This window comes from Pteropus medius, unplaced genomic scaffold (assembly GCF_902729225.1).
Source record: "Pteropus medius unplaced genomic scaffold, Ma_sr-lr_union100, whole genome shotgun sequence".
NCBI lineage: Eukaryota > Metazoa > Chordata > Mammalia > Chiroptera > Pteropodidae > Pteropus > Pteropus medius.
The window spans coordinates 24,038,820-24,054,179 of NW_024342471.1; the positions used below are offsets into that span (position 1 = coordinate 24,038,820).

The 15,360-nt window shown below is 53.5% G+C and overlaps 1 protein-coding gene and 1 long non-coding RNA gene across 3 annotated transcripts; both read left to right on the forward strand.

Moving 5' to 3' along the window:
• Positions 1 to 1,098: 1,098 nt before the first annotated feature.
• On the forward strand, positions 1,099 to 15,142 carry LOC120603863 (uncharacterized). Of its 2 annotated transcripts, XR_005653197.1 has the most exons (4): positions 1,099 to 1,112; positions 2,215 to 2,216; positions 7,795 to 7,799; positions 14,856 to 15,142. It is a non-coding gene; the product is annotated as an uncharacterized LOC120603863 (long non-coding RNA). The 2 variants fall into 2 exon arrangements; XR_005653196.1 differs by lacking the exons at positions 2,215 to 2,216; positions 7,795 to 7,799 and adding an exon at positions 10,101 to 10,103.
• PCK1 (phosphoenolpyruvate carboxykinase 1) lies at positions 9,984 to 15,142 on the forward strand. The gene is made up of 10 exons (XM_039864683.1): positions 9,984 to 10,003; positions 10,155 to 10,419; positions 10,895 to 11,076; positions 11,505 to 11,708; positions 11,826 to 12,013; positions 12,386 to 12,548; positions 12,964 to 13,188; positions 13,283 to 13,414; positions 13,796 to 13,891; positions 14,099 to 15,142. The coding sequence occupies exons 2-10, from the start codon at positions 10,196 to 10,198 to the stop codon at positions 14,575 to 14,577; spliced, it is 1,893 nt and encodes a 630-aa protein (XP_039720617.1). The 5' UTR covers positions 9,984 to 10,003; positions 10,155 to 10,195; the 3' UTR covers positions 14,578 to 15,142.
• Positions 15,143 to 15,360: the final 218 nt, after the last annotated feature.

Below are 15,360 nucleotides of genomic sequence, written 5' to 3' on the forward strand. Positions count from 1 at the left end.
TGATGATTACAGATGAACTGAATGTCCCCCCGGCCACCACCACCTCTCTCCTTCCTGACTCAGGAGAGTTTTCACTGGCGCAGTTATACAAACGAGATAAGCAGGGGGGAATTATTGTTTAATTTCAAAAAACATAGATGAGGCACTAATATAAAGTACACTCTTGCTTCGCGCTTTTATACCTAAGATGACTCATGGCCCGCACTGCGATTTCAAAGAGACGGGGCTTGGGACAAGTTTGCAGTACCCGGTGGAGGACGTCGCATTCCTCCGTGGGCCCTGTGGATGCAGGAGGCCAGCACCGGCCGTGTTCCACAGCCCTGTGGGACCACCCTGGGCTTCCGTCCTCGAGCCTTAAGTGGCGAGCAAGCAGCAGTGGCTGCTGCTCAGCGGCGGGCTCCTCTGAACCAGCCCCTGAGGCCGATGATAGAGGAAGAAAGCCAACATGCTGATGTGCAGGGAATGCAGAGCTGTGCTGCCGGGGACCCATGGCCTGCAGAAGCCAAACTCTAACCTCACAGTGCTTGAGACGAGAGGATTCGGGCAGAGGCGTGGGTTACACGAACGGAATCCACTCGCTCACGCAGCAAGAATTATTATCGACCTCTTCCTATGGTCAGGGCTGGGCATAGGAACGGCCAGGACTGAGAAGGTCTTTGTCCGGCACAGAGCTCACGTTTGAGTCAGGGACTCTGGAATTCGACATGCAGAGAAATGAAGACGTTAATGTCAAGTAGCAGTAAATGCCAGGAAGGAAGCACAACAGGTGACCACGCGTTGCTGGGTGCCAGGAACGACAAGAAGGCCCAGCCATGCCCAGACGAGGAAGAGTGCTCCAGGCAGACATCGGAGCAGGTGCAAAGGCCCTGCGGCAGGTACGCGGGTGGCTCCGGCTGTGCCCGAGTTCCACTCTCAAAAGGGAAGCTGATTCTCAAATGCCGACAAGACCCTCCCTCGGCACTCTGATACTGAGGGTGGGTTCTCAGATGGAGCAAGTTATAAAAACGAGGGACTGGATTTTCGGGATTCTTCAGGTTGCTCTATGTGCTGTCTCGCGGCCTCAGAGCAGAAGCGCAGTGTCCGGCCTGCGTGTTGCGCTCAGACGTGTGATCGTAAGTGTTCCGGGCAGGGCAGAAAGTGGAATGGGGTGGCGGCGGGCAAACCCGCAGCAAATACATGCCTTTTTGTTAAAATGCAAGTGTCTGCAGCCCAAGATAATCTGATCCCCGGGCTCGTGGAGGTGCCTTTTCAGGCCTCGGTTTCCCTTGGAAAGTTAGATTTCATCTCTGACTTGGACTTTTCTTTTATGAAAGAACAACATATGTCACATGAAACTTCTTTTTGACATGACAATACCTGGAATAATGAGATACATAAAGAACAATGAAGAGCTAAGCGTTCCTAAGTATATTTTGAGCAGTTATTATCCACCATCAGTGCCTTTCAAATGTCACTTGTGGAGCGTTCATGTGTTTGTAGCGAAGCACAAAACTTTTTCGCTGTTCTTCTCCAAAGTGAGGGAGAGAGCATTTCAAACCTCTGCGTCGAACTATGGCAAGTTGCTCCGAAATTCAGTGCTCAAAACCTTTATTTTGAAAAGCCCAAACGGTGCTCATCAAAGCAGCTCGGAGAACATTTTCAGAGCGTACCGAGCCAGCCTCTCTGGAAATGTCAGATACACTCTCTTTAGATAATGTGACAGCTCGCAAGAAAACGTCTGATGGGCATCATGTTTGATTGTTCAAAGTACAGCAAAGAAAGTCCAAAAAGTTTTATTTTTTTTCCCACAAAGAACTGATTGTTCGTAACACACGGGCTCCTTTGTATGTGGTTGTTTACTGAGTGCAATTTCTTAATTTCTCTCTGTCTCTATCTGCAAATGGAGGCTGTGAAGATTAATTTTCACATAAAGGACACCTGGGATTTTCACCTAAAAGGAAAAGAAAAAACCCCACAGAGTGTTAAGCCTGCCCACATGGGCTTCACGCATTCAGACTGTGTGCAGAAGTGTCTAAACACGGGAGTGCATGGGGTCTATCCTTAACCACACAAACGTTAAAAACGTGCTTTGGCCCCGAGCCCCTGAACTTGGCATTTACCACCACAGGGCAGCTCACTGAAAATCCAGTCCCGGCACGATTTTTTTTTTTTTTTAAAGAAGTACTCAGTGTGCAGAATGCTTGCATAGCTCTCTTTAAATGTTTACCCTGAAAGTTGTAGTTTGCTGAGTAGGAATAGACATAAGCCCCCAAAGGATGGTCCATGGCCACTCATCTTGTTCCCAAGATGTCACTGGCCTGCAGGAGCACGAACGTCGGGCCTTCTGGCTTTCGGTGTTCAGGTTGCGCTGCTGTAGCACGTCCGTGGGCACCAGGGGAGAAGAGCCTTCCCCTTAACTCCTCATGCTGTTCCTTTGCCCGCCACCCTTGGGCGAAAGTATAACAGCCTGACTCAGATGAACGGTCCACGAACCAAAGGTCCACCTTGGTGCTATGTGAATACTCGAGACGGGGAGCTCACTGGGGCCCATGGACCAGCCTGGGCGCTCACATCATCAGGGGGCTGCGGCCACCCCGGTGCTTCTGGAGGACAGGGCGGGGTATTGGAAACCAATTAAAGAAACGTTTGCAAACCCAGGACACTATGCTCTGAAGGAGAAAGTGTCCTCTGTCACAGAAAGTCGAGCCCAGCCAGCCAGAGACGCTGTGGAGATCTGCGAGGCAGCAGCGCCGTGGAACTCACGGCGAAGAGGACGTGCCACGGGCTGCCATGTTTCGATGAGCCCTTCAGACGTGCCTGTCAGTTAGCAATGACTGATGGAGAGAAGATGGCATCAGTGCAAATGAGGCGCCCAGCCTGGCGGCCGGCTTTTGTTCTTAGAAGGTATTTCAGCATCTGGCGACCGGGTCGAGTGGGGCCAGGTGGGAAACGAGCCGGGTCACCCATCAGGGCTGGCACGACGCGTGTCCCCCCCAGAGGTGTCTACCACTCTCGGCGAGCCCTGTGCCTGCTAGTTGCCGACCGCTGACTGCAACGCAGGACCTTCCAGATGACCGGGGCGGCGCCACGCGCTTGCTTCTCTGAGTGCTCGGCCGTCCGGCTCCCGACGCTGGCAGTTATGAGAACGCGGTGGCTCCGGGCGAGTAAAAGACGCGGCTCAGAAAAACGCCCGCCTGGGGGCCTTCGAGCTGGTCCGGCAGGACGGGGCCGACGACGCGAGGGGCACGCGCAGTGCCAGGAGTGAGAAATGAGCCTGTCACTCCACACGCTTCATACCCTGAACCCGAACCAAGGAAGCGAGAGAGGAGGGTAGACAGAGAGCGCCCGGAAAAGGTCCTGTGAAAGCCCGCGGCGCCCTCCGTGAGGGGTTTATTTGGGGGGTGGGGGTGGGGGTGGGGAGGGGTGCGTTTCTCGGGGGTATTTCTTGCCTGCGCAATGCGCTTGCTGCTCAGTCGCTTGTGGCCTTCAGGTTCCACGCCTGGGCATAGGACTTAACTTCGCAGCCGTTTGTTTAGCGGGCGTTTGCTGAGCACCTACTGTGTGCCAGGCATGGGTGGAGGCGCAGAGCCAAGCGCAGACTCCCAGAGGTCAGGGACTTTGCCTTTGCCTTTTCGTCCCCTCCCTCCTGGGCCTAGCACCCATAGGTGCCAATGATGACATGAATGAAAGAATTTGCACCCATAGGAATAGTAGTTTTTGCCCCTTGCAGCGTTTATGAGAATTCGCTCAGTTGTGCCAGGCACTATTTTTAGCCTGTTTTTTTTTAGGTTAGTGCCTAATCCCATCCTCACAATTACCCTGCCACACAAGGTCTGTAATTATCCTCAATTAGCAGATTGGAAACCAAGGCGGTGTAGACGGGGTATGGCTTGACTGAAGCTACATGGTCAAGACATGGATGGAAGTGTCTGCTTCTGACGTCCACACCGTTGGCTACGGCACTGGGTCACCTCCCCAGGGACACCATGGGCCCCACCTGCAGATCAAACTACGGAGCCAGGCGCTGTTTCCTACGACCGTAGCCGGTAATAGGCCAAGCGGGATCGACGGCTCAGGGAGGCTGACCCACCACCGTAGGCAGTTGGTGTCTGCCGGCCAGATCTCCCACCGCTGTTCAACCCTGGAGCCGTTGGCCCAGCTGCTTGCAGAGAGAGCCCAGGGGATTTGAGGCCGGCCCCCGAGTCTGCCACGTATGAGGGCCCCAAGGTTCCCGAACCTCTGCTTCCCGTTTTCCTGCCTGAAACGCTGACCCATTGAGGTGACAGAGTCTCCCCACCCGTGATTCTCAGCACCCACGGCAGCGGACGGGCCCCTCAACATTCTCGGGTTTTCTTTAAATATCCAAAACACCAAAATGAAAGTCTCTTTCCCCCTTTACTGTTGGATTACTTGGTTGCCTCTTCAAAGCAGGGCAGGCTAGTTTGGGGGGCGGGACTACGGGGCCGGCATCGGCTCCCATCAGACTCTGAGGTCCTCGTTCGGGCAGACAGGGTTTCCCCGGTGCAGGAAGATGGGCTTTGCTTCCATCCCCATGGACGAGACCATCGCTCTCCACTGTCCTCCAGCTTGGAACTGTTTCAGGGTCTACAGCTAACTTAGGAGCCCCAGCCCCTGGTGTGACGTGCTGGCTGGACCCCCACCCCAGGGGCTGTGTCCCTGAGTCTCGGTGGTGTGAATCCTCCCACCGCTGCCTTGGGAGAGAAGCTGAGCGTGTGCGTTATTAACTGAGTTTGGGGCTTATCCGCGGCACTGACGGGTCAGTAGAGATGGTTTTGCTCTCATTGGAAACAATCGCAGGGAGTGGGGGGGGGTTTCACAGTTACTGGGGAGCGTGGGGGAGGGTGGCGTTCTGTCCCGAGCAATTACTGTTGTTTCCCACAGACTTAACCACACCGTGAAGTGCATCCATTTTCTCCCTGGAAAATAAGCGCGTTGGATTGTTTTTGTGGTAACTATGCAATTAGTTCTTTTCGCCCCGTGTTTGCCAGGGGCTGCTGTCTCTGTGTGTGTGTGTGTGTGTGTGTGTGTGTGTGTTGAACAGGATCCAGTGTACAGGTCATTCATCTGTTCTCGCTCTGTTTGCCACCGACTCTCTTAGAAGCGTGGACTTGCCCCCACTTGCAGGGTCGGAAAGGCCGTCTCGGTGGACAGGTGAGAAAACCAAGGCCACAGAGGACAAGTGACCTATGTGGGGACATTCAGTGCCGGGCAGTGCCACTACGGGACCACCAGATGCTCTGTCCAGTCTTAGTCGGTCATTCTAGAGAATGGACGAGAATACAGATGACACGGCATCTTCAAAGCCGCACGGGGCCCGCCACACGGCCAGTGCCCTCAGCACTTCCGGTCAGAGGCAAACTCGTGGGAAGGAGGGGGCACTGGAGGTTTTGGTTAAATCTGGGGCATGTTCTGTATATAACATCGACCTGAAAGAGAGAATCGAGACAGGGTTGCACGAGGCTAAGGCAAACCTGAGGTTTTTTTTTTTAGTTTTGTTTTGTCTTATCCGGGCTTGCTGTCCCTTTCCACCCAGCGTATTGGCACACCTGTCACCTCCCACCTTAACATGCACGTGTGACACGGAAGCAAAGGCCTCCCAGCCTCCAACAGGAAGAGAAGCTCAGTGAACACACGGTGTCGAAGTAGGGAAGAGGGAAGTCAGGTAAGAGCCGAGCCCGCCGAGTCCACCGCAGCGCGTGTGTGCGGGGAAGAACCCGCCGGACGGCGTGAATGATGCGTGGCGTGGACCTCGCCCGCTTCCACACCGCACGGGTGAAGAGCGTGCGGCCCGCACGAGCTTCGGGGGACGCGGAACCGGAGCCGACTCGGGTCTCCTTGTCTGGGTTCTGCGTACACAAGATATGGCATCTTATCTCAGGATGCTTTGGGTGGCACACGACAGGCCACCTGACTCAAACAGCTTAGACAGAAAGAGTGTCAGGATCTCAGGGGCCAGCGAGGAGCGAGGCCAGGCACAGAACATGATCAGTACTCGTATCTGCTTGTCCTGACTGTGGGGGGCACTCTGCCACCCTCGCCCTGTGCCACGGCCTTCATGTAAGCTAACTGTCAGCATCCCCCAGTGGTGATACTGCTCTTTGAAGAGGACGGGCATTCACAGATGGACAGGGCGTGCAATGTTCAACATCTGTGTGGCCACAGCTCCTTCACGCCTCTCCAGACACCTGACGGAGAAATCTCTGAGGAAAATAAACAAGATTTGGTGGATTTGCTATTTCCATAGGTCACTAATGATTGTAACAGGAAATAACCAGCTGTCTAAAAAGGTTCTAACACCTGGCTGTTAGCAGCCACCTGACCTATCTTCCATGTACATCTTTGCAGCAAAAACCATGCTTTATTAACACGCGTGAAGCAACGTGGTTTACCTCTAAGTTCCTTTTTATTTCTTCGTTTTGGAAAGAATATGCAAACAATCAAAATCATGACCCCCCCCCCCGGGGGGAAATTCCCTAATGAAATAAATTGTCTTCTCTGCTGGGCGAGCTTACATGCAGCCTGAGATTAAGGTCTTAAGACATTATGAGGCCATGGACAGAAGCGGGAAGGTTTCGGGTGAGGGGTGTTGGGTGGGTGGGTGGGTGGAGGGTGTTGGACACCTGCCTGCCTCCTCGAGCGAGCGGGCTGCAGAAAAGCCCCTTCCCACAATATTCCTGCCCCCACACCGGGTCTTTGTTCCCTCATTTTCAAAATAACATACTGGACAACATAATCTCTTTCCTTTTTTAATTGAGGTAAAATTCACATAACATAAAATTAACCGTTTCGCATGCCAACTATAAATGAAAAAGAAAACTCATTGAATTGTACAACGTAAATACAAGCAACTAATTGTCTATTATATAACCGTTTTACAGTGTCTAATTCAGTGGCATTTAGTATATTCACCATATTATGCAACCACTGCTTCGATCTATTTCCAAAAGATTGTGTCGCCCCCAGAGGGAGACCCCCTACCCATTAAGCTGGATTAGCATAATCTTTTAAAGACCCTTCAAGTATATAATTCTATGGCTCCAAAATAGGGAACTCATTCGACTCTGTAAAAACACCCTCCGGACTGCAAAGATATTAAAATTACCCCATAAATGCAGAACATCTAGATATCGGCCTAACAAACGTAACGGGGGCTGGACGACCGGGACTGCCCGGGCAAGCGACTGCCCGGCTGGTCCTCACACAGCTCGATAGCTGGAAGCGTCCACGGCTGGTCCAGTCGGGGGGCCACGGAGTCGCCTCCCCGGCAGTGGACGCCCAGAAGTGATTTGCACACGTGCCTCTGGCTCCTGGACAAGACGTGGGATTTACTCTTTTAGTTTGTCACCTTCTGGAAAATCACTGGTTGTTTTTTTCATCTTTACCAGGGAAGGGTCGTACTTTTCCTATGCATGCGGATTCCTGGCCCGAGGGGTATTTTTCTGGTCACCCTCATCAGTGGTGGGGTGGAGAGGGAGGTCATGCTCTTAGAGTAGCCAGCCTTAGCTTGAGGAAACGGCCTATTTGCGCCGTCTCACCTCTCCAGTGAGAGAATTGGTTGCGAACGATGGATGTCTAACGTTTTTGGACCATTACATTCTTTGTTCAAAGATCTAATATTGAAGCATAATTGGTACCACGGGTGAGGTCGGAGGTGCTGTGGGTGATGAGGGCTCCGAGCCCATCCCACTCGGCCTCCCTCTTCTATGAGGAGGCTCAGCGGGCTCCCCAGGTCCCGGAGCACCGCATGGGAGCCACCCACCCGCCTTAACTCGACAGGCTCGCCGAGCTCTGGAGCCGATGTCCGCCGAGCTTGGACATCTGTTCACCATCTGCGAATCTCTGCCTTTTTGTTGGCCTCCAGGTAACCAAGGAATGTGAATGTACGTCACAATCAAACTGTCCTCAGATCCCTGCCAAGGTCACGGCTTTGTGTTCCTTTGCTCACCTGGAGCGCAGCTGTCCCTCACTCCCACGCCTCACCTGCTCACACGGTGTGCATCTCTGCAGGTCCCGTCCGAGTTCCCAGAGTGTCTTCCACGCGCTCCATTCCGCACGGCGATTACGAGACTCGATGAAGGGCGGTGGGGACTCGCGGCTCCGACGTTGTAGTTGAACTTGCTGTTTTTCTGTCGCGAGACTCGGAACATAAACACCTTGAACTTGTGAGTAGTGTTTAGAACTGCAAATAAGTTCCGCTTCTTCATTTTCGTTTTCAAGCTACGTGCCCTTCCAGGGAATCAAACCTATTACAGCTTTACCAGCAAAATGGGCATCTCGACCCTTTTGGGGAGATGAACCACATGGGTATAAACGTGCATCTTTGTGGTCGTGCATCAGAATAGCTGATTTCACTGACATCGGACCTTAGAAAGTCCCTCCGCAACTGAGCATTCCATCATGGTGGACATTAGACAGGACCCGAACTTGCCACCAATAATGAATCCCGGCGACCTAAATGGGAAATAATTTTAAACCAGACAAAACACCTCGTGTTGTATTTATACTGAGAGATTCCATTGGTGGAATAAAAATCTGAATAAATGAAACAGCCATGGGTTGACGGTTTCGGGGGAAGCTGGTGGCATGCGGACACCTAACATTGCAATTGGAAAGAAGCTCTGTGGGCTCTAAAACCCTTGATCTGAGACTGCCATGCACAGTGCCCGCTACTTGTCACAGCTCCTTGCAGACACAGCTGCAGAATCATATCAGCTCACAGCCCACGGGTCAGAGGGGCAAGTCCCTACCCGACCTCGCTGGAGGGAGGGGGTCTTTCCCTGAGCTGTCTGGCTGGCGGTGGCCCCCTTCTCCTGACTTCTCACCTAGTGCTTTTGAAACACCAGCAGCAGCTCCATGGTTCATTAAATTGGACTGAAGCTCTGACGGCTTGCGAAGCAAATTCTTTTTTAACAGCTGTTATAAAGGTCTCATTGCACAAGCGTAATCTAGCAAAACCGTTAAGCCCCATTCGCTCCCCAGGTGCTTGGACTTCCAAGGGCGGTGAAAAGTGATGGTCGACTCCAGGCATATTTGGAGAACACATGAAAGTTTCCAGAAAAGACAACGGCATCTCACAAGGGACAGTCTGCTGTCATGCTCCAGAGCCCAGCTCATTTGTGCTCTAATCCCCGCTCTGCCGCCCACCAGCTGGAGAGCTGGGAGTAGCCGCTCAGCCTCTGTGTGCCTCAGTTTCCTCGTCTGTATGTAGGGAAGTACACGGGCCCCACTTCGGGGGGTGGTAACGAGTTAGTTGATGCAAAGCACTTAGAACAGTGCTTGCCGTTTATTCATTCAGTAGCTACCATGTGCCAGGAACTGTACCTACAAAAATACACAAGATAGGCAGAAATCCCTGCCCTCAGATTTGACATGGGAGCGGGGACATATGATGGACAGTAAATAAGGTTATTAGCCCTAGAGTTATCAGGTCAGGCCTTTGCCAACGAGTCACCCGTTTGCCAGCATTTGGGTGCATTCTTCCCATGGGCCTTTGATTGTGGGGTGACACTTCACCACTCTGGTATTCTGCCAACCAGCAGCCATCAGCACACACGATGTGCTGCCAACGACACTTGATGTCCAGGACGTGTCCCTCCAGCCTGTGCGCAGCCCCGCTCGCCTCCCGATGGAAGGGCTGTGTATTTTGCATCGTTAGTGAACTGGGTCGAAGTTTAGTCAATCAGAAGTTACGCAAGGACTTGTTATGGCTGCTGAGGGTCAGAGGCCTCCGGCATTCATCCACGGCTAGCCCTTCAATCATTATCTCCCCGGGGTTTATCGCGGGGAGCTGGCCATGGCCGTGAGCCAGCGGCCTGCCCCTGACGTCAGAGACGAGCCTCCCAGGGGGGTCCAAGGGGCAGGACCGTTCTCCTCCGTGAGCTTTAAAGCCAGGAGGTTCTGCCACCAAAACACCACACGTGGACGTCCCTCTGAGAAAGCTCACTCGCCAGCGGGAAGAGCCCCGAAGAAAGCCTTGGCTCCCTCATCGAGAGAAGAAAGATAGGTAGAGCTTTTGAATTGACGTTTCTAAAAATTACCTCGATAGCGCAAACTCATCTTGACGACTGTCTGGAGGCATGTCGCCCAAACAGTAGGTCAAGTTCGTTCGAGGGCTTCCTTGTTTTCGCTCAGGAAGCCCGTGCTGTCTCTTTCAGGTAACCTGGGCACCCGTGCTCCTCAACGTGATCCCACAGAAATGCCTCCTCAGCTGCAAAACGGCCTCGGCTTCTCCGGCAAAGTCGTCCGGGGCTCCCTGGACAGTCTGCCCCCGGCGGTGAGAGAGTTCGTGGAGAGCAGCGCCAAGCTGTGCCAGCCCAAGGACATCCACATCTGCGATGGCTCGGAGGAAGAGAACCGGCAGCTGCTGGAGCTCATGGAGGCGCAAGGGACGCTCAAGAGGCTGAAGAAGTATGACAACTGGTAAGAGCGGCCTCCAGCCCCAGCAGCTCGCGGTCCCCTGCCGACGTGGTGCTGATGAAGACCTCTCGGGAGGTGGGGGGTGGCCGGCTCTAGAAAAACTTAACCAAATGGCCAGAGCCATATAGAATTTAATGACAGTTGTAGGGCCCAGGCCTTCGGTGAGGTGGCACGTACAAACCAATGCTCTTCGCAGACTCTGTTCCTGATGAAAACGGAAGTCGGACCGTCCCTGTCCGCAGAGAGGAGCTCACGGTCTAGTAAATGTCTCCTGACCACGTCCCAGCGGGTGTGGCTGTCCACCTCTATAGAACGTTGTCAGCGTGCTCGGCACCTGCGCGGTGTGGCCAGGACACAATAACGAATCGACCGGTCCATTCCTGAGTGACGCCTGGCTGAGGGAGTCCAGCCACTGCTGCCAGGCAAGACAGCAGCGCCTCCCTCTCCTCCCTAACCTGTGTGCTTTTGATTTTTGCAGCTGGCTGGCGCTCACCGACCCCAGGGACGTGGCCAGAATTGAGAGCAAGACGGTCATCGTTACCCAAGAGCAAAGAGATGCGGTGCCCATCCCCAAAAGTGGCCTCAGCCAGCTGGGTTGCTGGATGTCCGAGGACGACTTTGAGAAAGCCTTCAGTGCCCGGTTTCCAGGCTGCATGAAAGGTAAACAGAACGTGTCCTTGATCGGGCAGAATGTCAGCAAGCCTTTTTTAATGTCCAGCCTAGCGGAATGGTAGCGGAATGGAAACCTCCATTCTCAGGGGTCTTTACGTTCCATGTGTGAACTTGGCAATGTATGGGACACGAGCCCCTCAGTTTGGGTTTCACAGACCGTCTCATGGGAACGTGAAAACTTTCTACACGTGTAGATGTAGGAGAGTCTGGCGGAACTCGACGGCACATTTACGAAAGCCCTTTCGTTGAGGCGTCCTGTTCACTTTCCAGTGGACCCCTATAAACCGGGGGGCTAGTGGCAAGTAGGGCACGACGTTTTGAGAGGGGACCATGAAAACGAGCCCACCTGGGGAAACGGTCGGTCAGTTGTGAGTGTGAGGTTGTTTCTCAGCTGCTCCCCCTGACTGGCCCTCCAGGTCGCACCATGTACGTCACCCCATTCAGCATGGGGCCCCTGGGCTCGCCTCTGTCAAAGATCGGCATCGAGCTGACCGATTCTCCGTACGTGGTGGCCAGCATGCGCATCATGACGCGAATGGGCACGCCCGTCCTGGAGGCTCTGGGTGACGGGGACTTCGTCAAGTGCCTCCACTCCGTGGGCTGCCCTTTGCCTTTGAAACGTAAGCACGCTCCTTCAAAATCAAATCCAGAATTTTAAAAAGTAAGCTTCATCCATCTTCCGGGGACCCCTGGAGGGGGTCATGCCACACTAACGCGGCATGTGCCCCCCTGTGCAGAGCCTCTGGTGAACAGCTGGGCCTGTAACCCCGAGCTGACGCTCATCGCCCACCTGCCCGACCGCAGAGAGATCATCTCCTTTGGGAGCGGGTACGGCGGGAACTCGCTCCTTGGGAAGAAGTGCTTTGCCCTGAGGATGGCCGGCCGGCTGGCCAAGGAGGAGGGGTGGCTGGCAGAGCACATGCTGGTAAGATGCAGGGACTTCTTTCTGAGCATGCCAGGTGGAGGCTGGGGCTGGGGCGGGGCGCGGGCAAGTACACACGACGTCACCGTGTCCATCGGCCAAGGCCCAACGCGTCCCAAGGACAGATTTGGAAATTCCGTCCATAATGATTAACACTCTCGTGGACGCCCCTTCTGAAGGGCCTCCAACGCCATCAGACCAGCAGAGAGCCTTTGGACCTCATTATCCTAAATGTCTGTTTGGATACCTGAAGACATAGAGGTTGGGGAGCCAGCCTTAGGGGGCTTCGGGGCACACGGTGGGCTGACACACTGAGGAACCGTTTCTGGCTAAGAAAGGGAGGCGGAGCTTCAGGCGGGGATTTGTCTCCTCCAGATCCTGGGCGTGACCAACCCCGAGGGCCGGAAGAAGTACTTTGCCGCGGCCTTCCCCAGCGCCTGCGGGAAGACCAACCTGGCCATGATGAACCCCACGCTGCCGGGGTGGAAAGTAGAGTGTGTGGGTGACGACATCGCCTGGATGAAATTTGACCAGCAAGGTGACTCTTTCAGGCCCAACCGTTGCTGATAATAACTGGACCTAAGTGAACGTGCCGACTTCTCCCCAAGTGCACACTTTGGATTTTTAATTCGGTTATTTCAGATCGTGCGACATCTTAAACAGATGTGTTCTGTGTCGCGTTCTTTCTAATACCAAATCTGGATCGAAACGGGGCCCTGCGCGGCTGTTTGTTTACATAATAAATGTGTTAAAATAGTTTTCGTAGGACACTAATGATGAGGAAGAACGAGTTGTAAATCTAATGCTTGGGTGAGAAGAGAGAAATATATTCTAAGGAGGAGAAAGAAAAAGACTTGAGAATTTGGTACAGAATTGAGCGCGTCGGAATATCAGCGTACACATCATGCTTTGCTCGGCGTTCATTTCCACCTGTTCGATTTCAAACTTTCCAGGTAACTTAAGGGCTATCAACCCCGAAAATGGATTTTTTGGTGTCGCTCCTGGGACCTCCGTGAAGACAAACCCCAACGCCATCGAAACCATCCGGAAGAACACTATCTTCACCAACGTGGCTGAGACCAGTGACGGGGGCGTTTACTGGGAAGGCATTGACGAGCCACTGGCCGCAGGCGTCAGCCTCACTTCGTGGAAGAAGAAGGAGTGGACCCCCGAGGACGGTGAGCCCCCTCGGGAGGGCCCGCTGCTCCAGCCTGTGGAGGCCACCCGTGCCGGCCAGACACTAAGGCGCCTCTCCGCTCTTGCTGTTTGTAGGGGAACCTTGCGCCCACCCCAACTCGCGGTTCTGCACCCCGGCCAGCCAGTGCCCCATCATCGACCCCGCCTGGGAGGCTCCGGAGGGCGTGCCCATCGAGGGCATCATCTTCGGAGGGCGTCGCCCTAATGGTGAGGCCCTCCCCCACCTGGGGAGCGGGGCTCTGTGAGGTCCTCCGTTTCTGTGATCCTCCCAGAGGTGCCAAGCAGCCCAAGCCCCCTTTCCTCACACGCAGGACAATTGGCGAGCTCGGACGTAGGACCCCCGCTTCTGGCCACCCAGAGACTTTCTGGACCCTTGATCTAGTGTTGCCTTAACCATCTTCCTCCTGGCTGCGTGTCCTCGGTGGCGTAACTTTGACAATTTTCTGCCCTTCAGCTCTAGGAAAACAAAATTAGCAGAATTAGAAACATGCCTTCTGGCCACGTCTTTCCATTTTGTGGGATGACATCATCGGCTGAAGGGTCTGGGTATCCAAGCTCTTAAGGAATGTTTCTTTTTTCCTGCTAAAGGTGTCCCTCTTGTCTACGAAGCCCTCAGCTGGCAGCACGGGGTGTTCGTGGGGGCGGCCATGAGATCAGAGGCCACGGCGGCCGCCGAACACAAAGGTATATACATCTAAGTCAAAGTCTGAAACTACAGAGAAGCGTGACTGGCGTTCCCTCTGCCTCTGTGTGTCTGTGTGTCTGTCTGTCTCTCTTTCTCTCTCTCTCTGTAGAGAGAAAGAGAAGACCAAGCATGCCTGTGTCAACAGTAAACACACCACCATCGTTCTGTGAGCGCCATTTACTAACAGAGCCCCACTCTGTTAACAGGCAAAGTCATCATGCATGACCCCTTCGCCATGAGGCCTTTCTTTGGCTACAACTTTGGCAAATACCTGGCCCACTGGCTCAGCATGGCCCAGCACCCAGCAGCCAAGCTGCCCAAGATCTTCCACGTCAACTGGTTCCGGAAGGACAAGGAGGGCAAGTTCCTCTGGCCGGGGTTTGGCGAGAACGTCAGGGTCCTGGAGTGGATGTTTAACCGGATCGACGGGAAAGGTGGTGCCAAGCTCACGGCCATCGGCTACGTCCCGGAGGAGGGGGCCCTGAATCTGAAAGGCCTGGGGGATGTCAACGTGAAGGAGCTCCTGGACGTCTCCAAGAAGTTCTGGGAGGAGGAGGCGGAAGTCATCCAGACGTACCTGGAGGAGCAAGTGAACACCGACCTCCCCTACGAGGTCGAGAGAGAGATCTTGGCTCTGAGGCAGAGAGTCAGCCAGATGGAGTCAGACTCAGGGCTTCACCCTTAAAATCGCCCCCTTTCCAATCCATGAGCTGTCCTGGCAGCAGCGAGAGAGAGTGGCGTCTCCTGAGCTGACACCTCCCACAGCAGCCGCGTGGTGGCCACACTAATGAGCGCATCCCAGACACACTTCAATAGTTAGATGAGACCACAGAGTTCCTGCTAGTAGCTAATGAGCCTGGGAGGGGAAATCGCAGCACGTCTCCAAAATTCACGAGCCAACGCACATTTGTTCAATCTTAAGGACACTTGGGCATTTAGTCTTTTTTTTTTTTTTCGTTTTAGCGGTATCGGTTAGCCGGAATGACACAAAAATACTTGAGCTGTATACGTGAGTGTGTGTGGTGTATTTGTGCACATGTGTTTATGCGCTGTTATCTAAAATACATTTAATACCTTTGCAAAAATCTTGGGCAAGATTACATACTAGTCGTTGCTAGGAAGGCCGATTGCTTCATTATTAATATGTGTGTTTAAATTATTTTGTATACCACTGTTTCTTACATTTACATAATTTCAAATGTTCCTCTTAACACTTCTTGGAAAATCACGAAATAAACTTTTGTAGAAAAGACGGAGTTGTTTGCTTTTGTTTTTCATTTGAACCACCAGGAAGAGAGGACTGTTCGAAGAAACACCTCGTGATTCAGATCCTCTCCAAAGAATGTGGGGACTTCGGGATCGCCATTAAGGAGGCGTGGTTGGGGGCATGGGAGAAGCGGAAAGGCTCTGATGGGGAGGTATGAGCAGAATGTCACCCAGAGATGACATGCAGCCACCCCTAGTTAGT